Here is a 15,092-nt window from a genome sequence, read left to right on the forward strand (position 1 = left end):
AGTAAATAGTACAGTATCTGTAGGTTCTTCATTACAAGGCTTAGGCCAAAGGTAATTAATGCTGAAATTATTATTATTATTATTATTATTATTATTATTATTATTATTATTATTATTATTATTATTATTATTTAAAATTAATTACATTACAATGGTAGTTTGGAAAAGTTCAATAACGCCGGAATGGTATATTATTTATTTAATAATATTTCTCTTATGCGCTCTATTTTTCATTTCATGCTTCAATTTTGTCCCATTTTTCCCCCAAAATTTCAGTCCATGTCAGTATGTGAAGCCTGACTGTTGTGTCAGCCTATGACCCTAGGTTTAGTTTAAGGAGGGGCCTAGGTAAGACCTCAGCCTGTAGTTAGGCCTATAGTTTATCCTCTTTCTCTCTAGCCTTTGGTATAACTGTACCTATCTACACTTTATAACAGGAGGTACTAGCTGTTGTTGTCGATAATATAGTAACATTTAATGACATCCAAGAAGGTCACAGTTAGTTACACAGTGACGTACATCACATAAGTCCGTGAAATTTCATAGGCCTACCGCAGGTAAACATTGAAAGAGCAATAATAGTAAAACTCGGGCGTCACGACATTGCGAAGTGTCTGCTCTTGTTCCTCGTATCGTACTCACTCGAGTCAATCCGAGATGGCCCGAGTGAAGTTTCATGCAAATGTTTCGTACGGAAAAAAAAATTCGCGTACGGGCCTGAGTGTGAAAAATCGGCATCCCTAAAAGCGGTCTCTTCTGTTTTTCATCTAGCAAATCGCAGGACCAACAGGAAACATTTTCCTGGATGACGTGAAACCATCGCACGGCCCAACACTGAAGTACTCTGGCATCAACTGAACCACAGCCTTTCACACTACATCAAGGCAGTAACTGCTAAAGCCCACTTGCATTTAAATTTTCTCACAAGACCTACAGTGGCTGACTGGACACATCAATAATAGCCTCTGCTGCTAAATATGTCTGGATCCATGATATGCACTCCCACAAGGTTGACGTCATCCAGAATGATGTAGTAAGATTCGTCAGCGGGTTCCTACTGGCAAACCTTTGGACAATCTGCAAATCCTATCCGGCATAGTAAATGCTGAGATGAGGAGAAAACCTCCAGATTATGAAGCCAAAAATTCTGGATCAACTTGAAAACTCTAAACTGGTGGTGGTCGTCAAGCATTGCTTGTATAGAATCGTACAAACGGACAACAAACAACTTTCCTTTTAAATTTTTCTTTTCTTTCTTTTCTTTTACATTTTCTTTTCCTTCTTTTATATTTCCAATTCTTCCATTCCATTTCTTTCTTTTCATTTCCTTTTCCCTTTTTCCCCTTTTTGTTTAGCTTTCCTTTCTTTTTCTTTCTTTTATCTTTCTTTTACTTACTTTTCCTTTTCCTTTCTTTTTTCTTTTCCTTTTTTCCGTCATTCATTTTCTTTTTCCTTTTCTTTTAACTTCTTTTTCTTTCTCTACCTTTTAATTTTCTTTTGATTCTTTTAACTTTCTATTCCTTTCCTTTCCATTCCTTTTCACTTCCTTTTTCCCTTCTTTTTCTTCTTTAACTCTTCATTTCTTTTTCATTTTCCTCCTGTCTTCCTATTCCTTTCCTTTCTTTTCCTTTCTAATTCATCATTCCTTTCTCTTTGATTCATTTTTTCAATTCTTTTTAAATTTTCGTTTCCTTACCGTTTTTATCTTTTCCTTTCCTTTACATTCCTGTACAATTCTTTCTTTCCATTACATTTCCTTTTCTTACTCCTTTCTTTACCTTCTTCTTCTCTTTACATCTGTTCAATGCGCTTTACATAAGGATTAAAAAATATGCAACATTATAGAATGATATTACAAAAATATTATTAGATAGACTAAAATCATATACTTATTATTAATTGCGTCATTAAAATATTTAAAATTTGAAAATTCACTATCAACGAAATATGGTATCAAAAAAATCAAGATTGATTCATTCGTAATGCATAAAAAAAACCAGAAAACAAACCGTCTCCTGACCAATGCGTTCTTAATGGTGATTGAGGTGTATTTCGGTCAATAGAAAACAATTCAGGTGCGTTTTCATGAATCAATTGAAACCCACTGGGGTGTAGTAACTTTGTGTGAACAGTCTTTAACAGGTAGGTCTTTGAGCATACAGTATCGGTTTGAACAGTCTTTAACAGGTACGTCTTTGAGCATACAGTATCGTTTTGAACAGTCTTTAACAGGTACGTCTTTGAGCATACAGTATCGTTGGATCATGAAGAAATGGATAAAATAGTATATGTCTTTTTTGTTTTGGTTATCATAGCCTTGATTACTATGCTTATATCTTCGAAGTGTGTATTTCTCCTTTACTCGGATTCTAAGGTAAGGATTGCCAATTTTACTTCTTTATCAATCATGTGTTACTACTATTTTTTTTTTCAAAGCTTTTGGAACTTATATGGCGGCTAGTGGAAGGACGAGGTCTAATGAGTATTTGGTAAGGGTGTAGTCAGTGGTGGCGCCAGGACCTGCCCGACGGAGGGGCTAAAGGCCCCGGCGGGAGGGGGGCGCAGTGGAGCGAATCGAGTCTCACTTGGCTGGGGGCCGCCTAGGGCCCCCGGTGGGTATTTGATGAATTATGGCGATTTTTTATTACTTATTTGATAGGCATCGAGTTACTATAATATGACTTCATGTAGGCTATGCTTTCTAATGTTGAAATCAGCTTCTAAAACCAAAACATTTTGAATAAAGTAAGAAACAAATAATATGCAATGTAACCATCTAATTTATTTTCAAATCCTCATTTTCAAAGCGAAATTCTATATTTTGGAAATTTTGCATTAAATCTGTCAACCACGCTGTCATGGTCGAGGTTGCTTCAGCTTAAAACTTGGGTCCATGAGGCTATCTAAATGAGCATTTGTCATAACAGAACGCAAATTATTTTTAATTAGTCTCATTGAATTATTATTATTATTATTATTATTATTATTATTATTATTATTATTATTATTATTATTGTTATTGTTGTTGTTATGATAAAAAGTTAACACAAACAATATGGTGGCTAAACGAATATTACATGCAAATATTTTTTTTTATTTGTTTGTTCCCCAACAAAATATATCGTCTTCCCCGACGGGGGGGGGGCTAAGCTTCCCCGACGGGGTATAGCCCCAGCCCCCCCCCCCCTCTTTCGCCACCACTGGGTGTAGTCCAGGTCAGGGGTTCCAAGTTGTGAAATGGCATTAAAGCACCTAAACTACTGTATAAACCAAGCTTGCTTTTAATTTATTTTGTTTTCTGAAATTCATGTACAGTGTTTGTACTGTACTATCTCAAAAAGAAGCCTACGCTATCTTGAAAAGAAGCCTATGGTCTTCTTTTCGAGATGGGTTTCTTCTCGAGGCTACTTTTGAAAACTAAAAAGAGGGGCTTCAATTCGAGATGCGCTTTATCTCGAGATTAGGCCCACAGGCTTCGATTCGAGGTTTTCGGTATGCTTATGTATGCATAATAGACATTAGGTTATGTAATTTCATATACATATAGGTGTCAACCCATCGCTCTCATGTCCTGTCACCCCCCCCCCACCTACTTATAAGCTTGTGGTCCCCCACCCCACGACACAGTTATTAAAGATCACCTCATATTACATTTTTTTTTGCGAGCTACCCCCTTTCACATTCAATCATCGAGCCCGCCTTCCCCCATCCACTCAATTTTGACCCTGTCTCTTATACACATCTAGATGTGTATAAGAGACAGCCTCTGAATGGGATGCTGGTCCACTGCACGTCATTCCCAGAATTTTGCTGGTGCCCATTGATACAGCTAGGTAGACAGAAGCAATGTAGATAAATGCATATTTTGAATGAAATGTAGTAAAAATATAGAAATGAAACCTTCAAATTATAAGGTACTTAATACAATCTTAAAAAAAGATGATTTTTTTTTTTCTCACAAATACAATTTGCTGGCAATTTGATGATATGTTGTATTTATCGAAGAATGTCAGAACTGCTCGAACTGTTTTGAACGAAACTCTGAAAGAAACAATTCGGTCATGGAATAGTGCAGACGTCCTGTTATATGATCATCTCAACCGAACATTTTGGCGGCGAATTAGAGAATCTGGGGATTCATTTTATGAAGATTTGAAAAAATTCAGAAAGATGAAAATATTAGAGACAGAGAAATGTACAGACAGACGTTTTGACATGAAAAGAAATGGTCGTCAAAAAGTAGGCCTAAGACAGATAACAATGACACAAAACTTATTAGAAAATGAAAAAAGTAATTGTATAAATCTTTCACGGCATCTTAATAATTTCATGAAAATTATGGATGGCCGGAAATGAGCTTTCCCGACTTCTGGGGTGTCCTTTAATGACCTTTTAAGTTCTTCAAAATTCAGGGTTTTCCCTCTCTTGAAAAAGTTCAGGTAATTTTATCTCATTCTTAGGACTATACATAAAGAAAAAAAATAAATAAAAGACATATGTGACCCAAGACCACGAAAGGGCTGTAAACTCGCATCACCTGCAAGTTTCGAGAAAAAGGGCTAAATAGACAGTTTTTATTTTTTATTTATTTATTCATTCTGAAGTAATTATAAGTAAAAACATTAAAGGATAAAAACACAGAAAAGTACAAAAAGCAACTTATTTCCACTGTGGTCCCTAAAAAATAATTTTTACATCTTATTAATTTGATGCAGAGTATAGTAAAATAATATAGAGCTGCATCCACACTACTATTTTTTATTTGACAATTAAATTTGATATTCCCATATTTAGGTGTCATATCATCATAACCAATATACGGGCGTGATTGTGATGCCCATATGGCATGATATTGGCACATCACAACAATTTGTCAAAATTTGATAGTTCCCAGTACAACATGTAATTTGAGCAAAATGTGATTATGTCATAAATATAAAGTATTACCTTTAATCTTACTATTTTTGAAGTTTGGGTTCAATATTTCAACTCTAAACCCTAAAATTTTGTAATTTTATGTAGAAACGTAAATAAATTCACCAACTTTCAAGCCGCGCTGCTTCTAAACAACTTATTCACTAATAATAATAATAATAATAATAATAATAATAATAATAATAATAATAATAATAATAATAAAGATCTATAAAGCGCACATCTCCACCAAAGGTGCTCAAGGCGCATAGACAATTAAGCCAACAAGATCCAAATAATTCCCAGAAGAATAAGAATAATTCAAAAGATATGAAGCAGTTCATGTATTGTTTTGAAAAAAAATGTATGTAAATGTATACCTAAATGAAGGAAATAGCCTTGAATTAATTCAAATAATACTAAACTGTTTCATGACCTGTTGGAAAAGATTTGAAAAATAATCTTCTTGCCGTCTGGCAGTGAAGCGGATCAAAAATGATGTAGATTGCGGTTGAGTACGTGTGAAGAAACTAGTCGTGGTTATTGAAACTTTAAAAAAAATACTGACGCCAACAGAACAATCATCACAACTATTTTAAATATTAAATAGTGTACAAAATAGTCAAACAACTTTAAAGAATCAAACAATAACGTGCGTGTCGACATTACAATTGTTTTAGAAATATGTAATTTTCTAGAGCATAGCAAAGTAATTTTCTAGAGCAAAGCACCATGATACGGAAATGTTTGCCTTTAGTACGGTATCCAATTCTTCTGTAAAATTGTTTGCAGTTGATACTTAGCTTTGAGAGTTGTGGACTGAGTTGATGATATTTAGTCTCCACGAAGACATAAATGTCCTGTGCGAGTGGTCTCGAGAGTGAAATTTGTCCTTCAATAAACGACAAATGTAGGTCTAAAGTTTTTCACTATGGTAGAATCAATTCAAAATGTTCCTCCTTTATGTTTAATACTTAAATTCCATAGTTACCTTTGATGCTAGTCTCAACTCCAGAATGTTGCTGATGTGGATGTAAGAAAGCAAATAGACCTGTACCGTAATTGGGAATGATTATATCTGTCTATATTGAAATTTTATAAGTCTGTATAGACCAAATCCTAATTGTGGAATGTTATTTATAACATAATTTTTAAAAGAGATGAAGATAACTTAGAGAATGTACAGCAACGTGACTAAGATGTTTCTTGAGGTTAGGGATTTATCATAAGAGAGATCAGTTCTTTAATTGTCCATGGAATTGATGGGGTTTCAGCTGATTTATTTTTTTAAGAACTAGAGGATGATTCTAAAATCAAACATCAGTACTATAGAACACCACTAAGATGTCGTGTCTTTTCATTGGATTATCGGCTGTGGAATTATTCTTTGTCGAATGACGATGTTAATTAAAATTAAATAAACAAGTATAGGCCTATATGCAATTGGCAAGCGTTACTGACCACCAGTCTTATATTTGCACCATACATGAATTTTTTTTTTCAAAACCGGGGCCTCAAAGCCTCGCTTTGCTTGATCTCTATACCCAGGAGGATCAGACGAATCAAAGACTCTACTGGGATACAACTGTTAACAAGAAAAGGTACTACATTTTAGTAACTTTTTTTGCGAATTGGTTACTCACTGTACAAAAATGGCGCATTAGAATTTTTACTCAGACAATCGTCGGGAACCCCGCTCTGATTGGTAAAATATTTACCTGTGGAACTTTGTTGGTTGGTTTCATGTTATGTACATGTAGGCCTACATATACCTGTTAATACCTGATGAAATTCTAACAGGATCAACAGGAATTTTCTCCAGGGGAACCTTTATTTGATGTTCCATGGATTTATAAATGTACAATTTTACAAAGTAGGCCTAATTGAATTTCTCACACATTTATCCCATTAAAATATATCTTTTATTTTTATTATTGTAATTAGAGACCAAAACTGCTAAATACCATGATGGAAACATCGGTCTCAAAAGTGGTCTTAATTGGTGGGGGGACCTATATTTATTACAGTATTTAAAAAAATGAAATTAAATAAATCTAGAGCGCCCTCAACTACAAACAAGATCCAGGGACCGATCTGCATCCGCCGCCGTCGTCGTTTCGTGTTTTGTCGTTGTCCTCTGCACACAAAAAAATCAAATGTTTGTGTATAGGCCTAGGGCCTAGTCCTAGTTGTACGTGATTTGTAATCTTTGCTTGATAATTTGCATTTCCGTGCATCATTGGTTAATGTGGTTCATAAGAAATCTATGGAATGGCGGTATACTTCTACCACCGCCTAGACTCCAGCCTCGCCTAAATTTCAGAACAACCAAAATAACAGCGTTGTTTTGTTTTTTTATGGGGGCGCACTTAAGACCGTTCATTATGGCGTGGAGGTCCACAGGCACTACACACGAAGAACTGATTACAAAATTGAGACGTAAGATACTAAATAGTCCTAAGTTTAAACTATGGTTTAATATAGAATAACGTATATGTTCAGTTACTTATGTATGTTATGTTTATTTATTATGACAGTTGCATATGTGGGCGTTGTCAAATCCAAGTCCAGGGTCCCAGGGATCGGAGAGGGTAGGCCTGGCCTACTACTACTAGGCGTAATCTAATGCTGTAGCATTTGCTAGGTAGGAGCGGCGTAGTCTAAACAGGCGTAGGCCTAGGCCCCTAGCTGCTTCTACTAACCTAACCAGCAAGGGAGGCCTTTTAAGAGTTAGGATGTAGGTAGGCATTAGCTAGGTTTGATGGTTACTGTTGCCGGTTATAAAGCACCATCATAAGACTCACAAACCAGGCTGTTTATAAATACTGTACGCTGTTGCTAGAGATATGGTACTGTATCTTAACTTCTGTTTGCTAAAGGTATGGTAAATTGAATCATCCAATAAAATGCCACCACCAGCGTGATGACATCACTAAGAAATCGCTCGCTGTGATCCTGCTTTCCTGCTGAGATTTTATACAAAAGCGACATAGACAATGTCAAACTCACGGAGCACAAAACAAGTCCATAATTTTATATAGCAACTTGCTAAAAATGAGTACAGTTAATAAAATTAAAAATGCCATGACTACAGAACAATTAATGGCAATCTTCTATTGCATATTCCACAAAGTAAACCAAGCGATTGTTGGTACGTTAGTCACTCAAATATACATTATATCAGCGCATTGACATCTTGCTTACTTGCGCTATATAAGAATGAACTATTATTATTGTTATATTATACAGTACGTAACACCTTTACTGTACGATAGCCAAGACTGTAGTGTGTTAGATTTTGTATGAGAAAGGATGGTACAATTAATTTTACCTTTTCCTGATATAGTGTAACATTTGACCTGACCATTTATGTGATGAAAGATAATGCTCCAAACTTATAATTATATTATGTTATGAATAACAGTACTTATGTGTTAAGTTTTAGTTAAAATTAATTTACTATCTTCTGTTTGTTTTGTAAGTTTTTTTGTATTCTGGTTGCAGAATCACTAATATGAAGGGTGGCATTGATTCAAAAGTGAACCCAAGGTAGTTTAGCTCATTGAGAGGTAGTTTAGCTCAGTCGGCTAATCTGGTGGTAGTCACTGTGTGTGCGCTGAACCGTGGAGATCACTAGGTCCCCGGTTCAATTCCCATCGCTGCCTCTCCTTGTGTTTCAGCTAGAGGGCTGAAATACAAGTTACAATAGCGCACACGTCTTTCGGATGAGATGTTTAAGACGTTGGTCCCATGTGCATTTATGGCCCATGTGCACATTAAAGAACACAGTACACTCTTTGAAAAAGAGTAGGGGATTGTCTCCCGGTGTACTGTCCAATCACCACCAGAAGGACCCCACTGGAAATAAGTCTTCTTCTAGACTTTCGTGGGCTATCCTTGGTGTTTACACCGAATAAATCCAATCCAATCCAATCAAATAAAATTAAAATCAAAATCCAAGAAATGTAAATACACGCCATTATGTTGGGATTCACTATTTCGACATTTATTATCACATGTATTTAAAATTTTTTTTTTTTTTTTGAGCAGGGAGTTGTTAAATTACAACTCCCTACATGGAGTTATACTTTCACATCAGGTTCAATCAAATGTATATTTGCAAGATCGTGACACGGGATACATTAGTGCCATAATAGGATTAAATCATATTCAAGATAGATAAAAGTACTAAATGATACTTTACCAACTTCCTCTGCATTCAGCGAGCGATTTCACAAGTCTTTATGAACAATGATGTCACACCGTTGGCTGCATTTTATTGGATGATGCAATTTACCTTTCAAACAGAAGATAAGAAACGGTACTGTATGTCTAGCCATGTCGTTATAAATAAAATAGTCATCAGAATTGTTTTATGCTGTGGCTAGCATTCCGGTATTGTTTGGGCCTAAAGATCTGGCATTAGATTTTGACCAACCTTGAAGCATGTCAGCAGAGTGATGGACGTGTGCTGTGTACACAGTGGCGTAAAAACAAACCATTGGGCCCAGTTTGAGAATATGTTGGTGGCCCATGTCAGTATTTTTAATTGATTGAGGGGTGGATAATCTCCCTACCAAAAAAAAAGAATATTAAATCTAAAAAGTCTGCATTTTAGACGATGTCAATTTCATTTTTATAAATATATATAATTATATATTGAGTGAATATTCATCCATTGAATCAACTTAAATTTTCACACAGAATATTTGCTTAAATTGTCATTCATATTTTTTAGTATTTGAAAGTGTGTTTCATTTATGTCTTTAATAATCTACATAAGCTATGGAACAATGGTAAACAAGTACATGCTAGAAAAGGTTTTAGGAAAAAATGCTGTTATATTTACTGTAATAAAATGTAGGACCTAGAAAAAGTCTATTCGGTGCATGTAAACCATAAAAAATGTTATTGTTTCCTTCTTGATTAGAAAATGGAATCATCACAAATGATAAAGTGTTCAATGCAATGATGAAAGTCAACAGGATGTATTACTCAAAACACAACCCATTCAACGATTCTCCACAATCTATCGGTAAGTTAATTACTCATGGTCTTCAAAATCTTAGGCCTTGTTCTGATTGTACGTCATTGTTCAAGTCATTGTTCAATCTACTAGGTCGATTTGACCAAAAATATCTGGTGTGAACTGCCTGAGCATCATTTTCCTTTCTCCAAGCCGCACATCAAGTATAACCGAGTGAATGTTACGCAGAAAGAATAACCACATTTTTTCCCCCAAGCAAGTAGCGCTAATTGGTTAAATCTTCCTCGAGCGTGTGTTGTTGCTGTGCACACAAACTACTGTACTGTGTATTTTTTTTAATCCAAGTGTGAACAGCATTACAATTTGACCAAGGTAAAATGAAGCTTTATTATAGGCATGATGTGCCTATATATGGTCATGATGTGTCTATATATGGTCATGATGTGTCTATATACGGTCATGATGTGCCTATATGGTCATGATGTGATGTCATAATGACCATATACTGTATAAGCATCACATGATTTTTTTCAAATAAATTTGATAGTCTGGACAAGGATTTACCCTTAGTCTTTATCAAAAATGTTTCCAATGTGAACATGGCTTACAGTTAATTGAAAATATAGCATAAATCCCATTTAGTATGAAAACAAATAAATAATTCACTCCTGATAATCATCATATTCTTCAACAACATCATCATCATCTTTTACCCCATTGCATATCAGTATCTTGCACACATAAAATTTTTATAAATTTTTTTTTTTTTTTCAGGTTATGGTGTAACAATAAGTGCTCCTCACATGGTAAGTTAAAAACTAACCTCAACCAAGGTTTCTACTCTAAATGAAATTGATTTGTCATTTATTTTGACACACTCATGCTTTATAATATTAATATAAATGAAAATAATACTGTATCCAGCTTTTATGAAGTTTTAAGTCGCGTTAGTACTAACACTAGCATTTGGATTGTCAAAATCGGAATCAGATAAATTAGCCCCCTCCCCATTTCAAGACTTCTAGATACGCCACTGTTGAGCTAGCAGAAACATGTAAAATGTGCTCGCAATCATTAATGTTTACATCTGCTGAACCTTCATTGCCTTTTCATCATTGCCGAGTTATTTTGACTTTATGTCCAAGCTGATTACACTTCAGCAGGTGATATAGGCTTTCCATGTCGGCACACTTTGCTTTGATGTCCTGATTCATGACAGAAATTGCATTTGACGCTGAAAGAGTGTCTCTTTCTGCTTCGCTGATAGTCGGTCTTTGGTGGTGAAGTATGGTGATGAATTTCTTGATACCATTTAGTAGAGCTCCTGTTCCAAGGCTCATGACATGTAAATTTTCTAGTATCATACCTGTGGCAAACATATCCAAATGATCAATGAAATTTTAACTAAAAACTGCCTCACAGACACGTCTGTTTGTTTGCCAGTTATCTAATCTCGAACATATGCTTGAAATGTACACTTACCTGTGACCATAGGCTTCACTTGGTTTACAAATTCTTGTATGTCTGATTGAAACTGCCGTGAAGTGTAGTTGGTAGAACTACAATCGTTTGTGTCAACATGCATGATTACATTCTCGACATTGCAGAGGTCCATTCTCTTGATGTTGATTATAATATTTTGTAGTTGCACCTCTCATTGTACGGACAGAGGTGTTTATAAGCTCTTTTGTTTTGATTAATTTGAGCATTGAATCGCCAATAAGTATTTTTCTTTTATGGCTGTGGCTGGTGATGTCATAATTTGTTAAATTCCTACTTTATATTCTGAAAACTATTGTACCCAGGGCCCCTAGCTGTCTCTTATACACATCTAGATGTGTATAAGAGACAGCAGTCGGCTTGTCCACCTCTTATCTTTAACATCACACTCGATGTTTTCTACATAGGAAGGTATGTCGTCATCAACACTATCATAAAATACATCTTCAGTCGACTTTGACAAATGCACTGCACAGTTAATTTTGAATTCAAACAGTATCATTAATGATATTTTGAACTTCATGTAGTAGCCGAGATGTCTGATGCATGGCAAATTTTTTAGTTGGTGATGCATACGTCGGCGGTCGTTTTCTGCAAAAGCTACTTGTAATGACGCAAACTCTTGTTCAAGTTCATCATGGAATTCATTTAAACGTTTGATGACCGTTGTCACTCGACAGTGTGTTGGCTCCATCTGTAAGAAAAGATGTATTGGTATGCCAGAATTTATAAGTGATAAGTGTAGTGGATACAGGCCTATCAAAAACAAATCTGAAAACATACTTTAACTTACCTTTAAATGAAATTGGATCACATTTTTAATGTTTTATGCATTTGCTTATCAAAGTCTTGAAAAAAATATTTAGCGGTATGTTGCAATTATGGTGAATTGATTTAGACACTCTGTATAAAAAAATAAAAAAAGATGCCGGAATTTAGTTTATTTTTTAAGTGTAGTGGGTACAGGCCTAAGTGGTACAGGCCTATTAAAATCATTTCTGAAAATATACTTACCTGAAAATGTAATCCAACAGGTTTCATGAGTTGTATTGTGTTGGGTTTTATGTCTTGGCTTCATACCAAATCCTGAAGCAATATTTAGGGGTATGTTACAATTATTTTGCATTGATTTAGGCACTATAACAATATGACAAGAAGAAACTAAATGAAATAATATACCAGCAAGGCACAATTTAGTTTAAATGTGTACTGTCTATAAAAAGAATATTGAAAAGATACTTACCTGAAAATTAAATAGAATCCCCTTTTTCATATATTGTTTTGTATTCTTTCATACTAAATCCTGGAAAAAAAAAAATAGCAGCATGTTATGGTTCATTTAAAACCTGCATAGAAAACATATGACAAAGAGGAAATAAAAGGCTTCTCAGAATATCCCGGAAAATCCTGTCAGATACCTTAAAACCTACCAAAATATTTATAGCATCTGACTGGTACGTGAAAACTGATGGTACTGTATAAAAAAGTAGAAACTTGCCTCAGGCGTTTGTATCGGTCTGCGAAAAAGTGCCTGTGAACAGTTCCTTTATAAAGGGATGTGTACAGGTGATGGCATGTAATATGCATATAATGAGCGCTTCCAAAACAATGAATTGACATCAGTATAGTAGAAAGATTGTGTAGCGGATGAGCGTAAAAATGTGTTAATTTCAGAAAAGCTATATTTAAGGTAAAAAAATTGGCATTCTATGGTAGCAACATATGATTGGGCCGTTTATACTACTGACATTGAATCAACAAAAATGACAGAATTATAGAAAAGTGACTGTGATATTTTTATCAGTGGCTAATCCAGGAATTTAAAATAGAGGATTCTCACTGAGACTTTCATAGACAGGTGGAGGTAAGAATATTTATGATTATGGCATTTCTAGATTGAATTGACAGGCGGACCCCCTGAACCTCACTGCTTTTTTTGTTATTGTTCTTGTTACCAGAACTTTACAATAATCAAGTGAGTGAGCGGTCACTCTTGTTTTATAATATTACCTTTCTTACAAAAATCAATAATAATCTCTTTCGTTTTTGTAACATTAAGCACAAGCAAATTTGTTGGCTGTAGGCTGTCAAATTAAAACAGTATTTTTGGTTGATTACCACCTTCATTTGTCTTTCATATTTAAACCTGTCCCTTCCAAGGGCAATCATCTCCAGATATTTTTTGACCATGGGTCATTATGACCAAGTTTATATTCGCATTTCAAAATTCACAAATTGAATGTACAGTTCAAATTAGTATACAATAAGGCAAACCCAACCATAATATTGTTCAACATTTTATTCATCAATACCAAATGTGGAACATAAAAACCTACAGATTATTATGCAAAGGACTGAGTTGACATTAAATTTTCATAAATCACAAAGATGATATTTACAACATAAACATGAGCAACACTACATTTCAGATCTCATAATAAATTACAAACTTTTTTACAGAAAATATCCTAATAAACAGTTCAAAAAATTTATAGCATGCAAGATGTGTAATGACTAAAATCGAGGATTAAATTTATTTTGTATTTGCCTGTTATTTTCATGAAATGCTATATAGTAAATAGATAAAAAAAGAGGGAAAAAAATTAATAGTTTGACATAACTGACTGCTATGTGATATGCGAATAATATATTTTACATGTTAATCTATATGAGTTATTCAATTACATCATAACAAGACAAAAATTGTAATGCGCCTTACTCCACTAATCAACTGTCAACTGCATTTAATGCCCAGAATCTCAAAGCATGAACAATAATAACTAGTGCAACATAAGACAACAAATTACCAGCGGAATAGAATTTAAACAATCATGGCAAGTGTGAATAATGACATCTCCTTAAATAAGCTTTAGCTGTAATAAAAAAGGATATTTCCCAGGATTGATGGTGTCACTGTAGAATTTATTCTAATGCACCAACTTCTGTTCGTTTAATTTTGGTTGAATTGTTTCATCTTGTGGTTGGATGAAAACAATACTACCAATAGTGAATCTTCATTTTATTTTAGTGTATGGAATAATATTTTTTTTTGCTGAAGTTTTACCCGTCTTCTTTTATGGAAGTGACTTTCAGGGAACAACTAACAATTTAAACGACTTACATATTATTCAACGAATTCACTTTAGACTTTTTCCAATTTATTTTAGATATATCAGAAAGACATTATTCTGTTATAGGCGAACTTGTAACATTTCCATTATCTGTTTATTGTTACATCAATGTTACCAAATTGTGGTTACATTTATTGCCATTGATCAGTCAGGACCTACATGTAAACTCCACCCCCCTCCCCCCAAACACAAAAAAGAAAAAAAATCAATCTAAGTTATTATAGTCACATTTGTGCATAATATACATGTATACGTGCAACAATTTCCATTTTGTACAATTAATTACAATAACAATATAACAATAAAAAACCTCGAATTAAGCCCAGTGGGCTTAATCTCGAGAAGAAGACCATCTCATAATCAAATTGAAGACCCTTCTACAAAATTTAGCCTCAAGAACCACGACCTGAAAATATCTAAAATCTGCGTCTAATACCCGATTCACACGTACAAAAATCTTACCAAATGTAACAAAATGTAACCAAAAGTAACATTTTACGGCACGTGTGAAAGTACCTCCGTGTAATATCCTTGTAAAATCTCGGAACGTCTCGGTAATC

The 15,092-nt window shown here is 34.5% G+C and overlaps 1 protein-coding gene and 1 long non-coding RNA gene across 3 annotated transcripts in view; one reads left to right on the forward strand and one right to left on the reverse strand.

Moving 5' to 3' along the window:
* Nucleotides 1–7,006: 7,006 nt before the first annotated feature.
* LOC117101291 (protein-L-isoaspartate(D-aspartate) O-methyltransferase-like) overlaps nucleotides 7,007–15,092 on the forward strand; it is a 13,107-nt gene continuing 5,021 nt past the window's right edge. For both annotated transcript variants that reach the window (XM_033241248.1, XM_033241247.1), the window contains exons 1-3: nucleotides 7,007–7,353; nucleotides 9,845–9,949; nucleotides 10,676–10,707. In XM_033241248.1, coding sequence (XP_033097139.1) covers nucleotides 7,161–7,353; nucleotides 9,845–9,949; nucleotides 10,676–10,707 — 330 coding nt within the window. In that variant the 5' untranslated portion in view covers nucleotides 7,007–7,160. The remainder of the gene's footprint in view (nucleotides 7,354–9,844; nucleotides 9,950–10,675; nucleotides 10,708–15,092) is intronic.
* The window catches only part of LOC117101292, a 4,011-nt gene continuing 849 nt past the window's right edge, over nucleotides 11,931–15,092 (reverse strand). The window contains exons 2-3 of the long non-coding RNA XR_004444261.1: nucleotides 12,645–12,704; nucleotides 11,931–12,095 (exon numbers count right to left, since the gene is read on the reverse strand). This is a non-coding gene — a long non-coding RNA (uncharacterized LOC117101292). The remainder of the gene's footprint in view (nucleotides 12,096–12,644; nucleotides 12,705–15,092) is intronic.

This window comes from Anneissia japonica, unplaced genomic scaffold (assembly GCF_011630105.1).
Source record: "Anneissia japonica isolate Jap-2015-1 unplaced genomic scaffold, ASM1163010v1 scaffold3709_len703521_cov189, whole genome shotgun sequence".
Lineage (NCBI taxonomy): Eukaryota > Metazoa > Echinodermata > Crinoidea > Comatulida > Comatulidae > Anneissia > Anneissia japonica.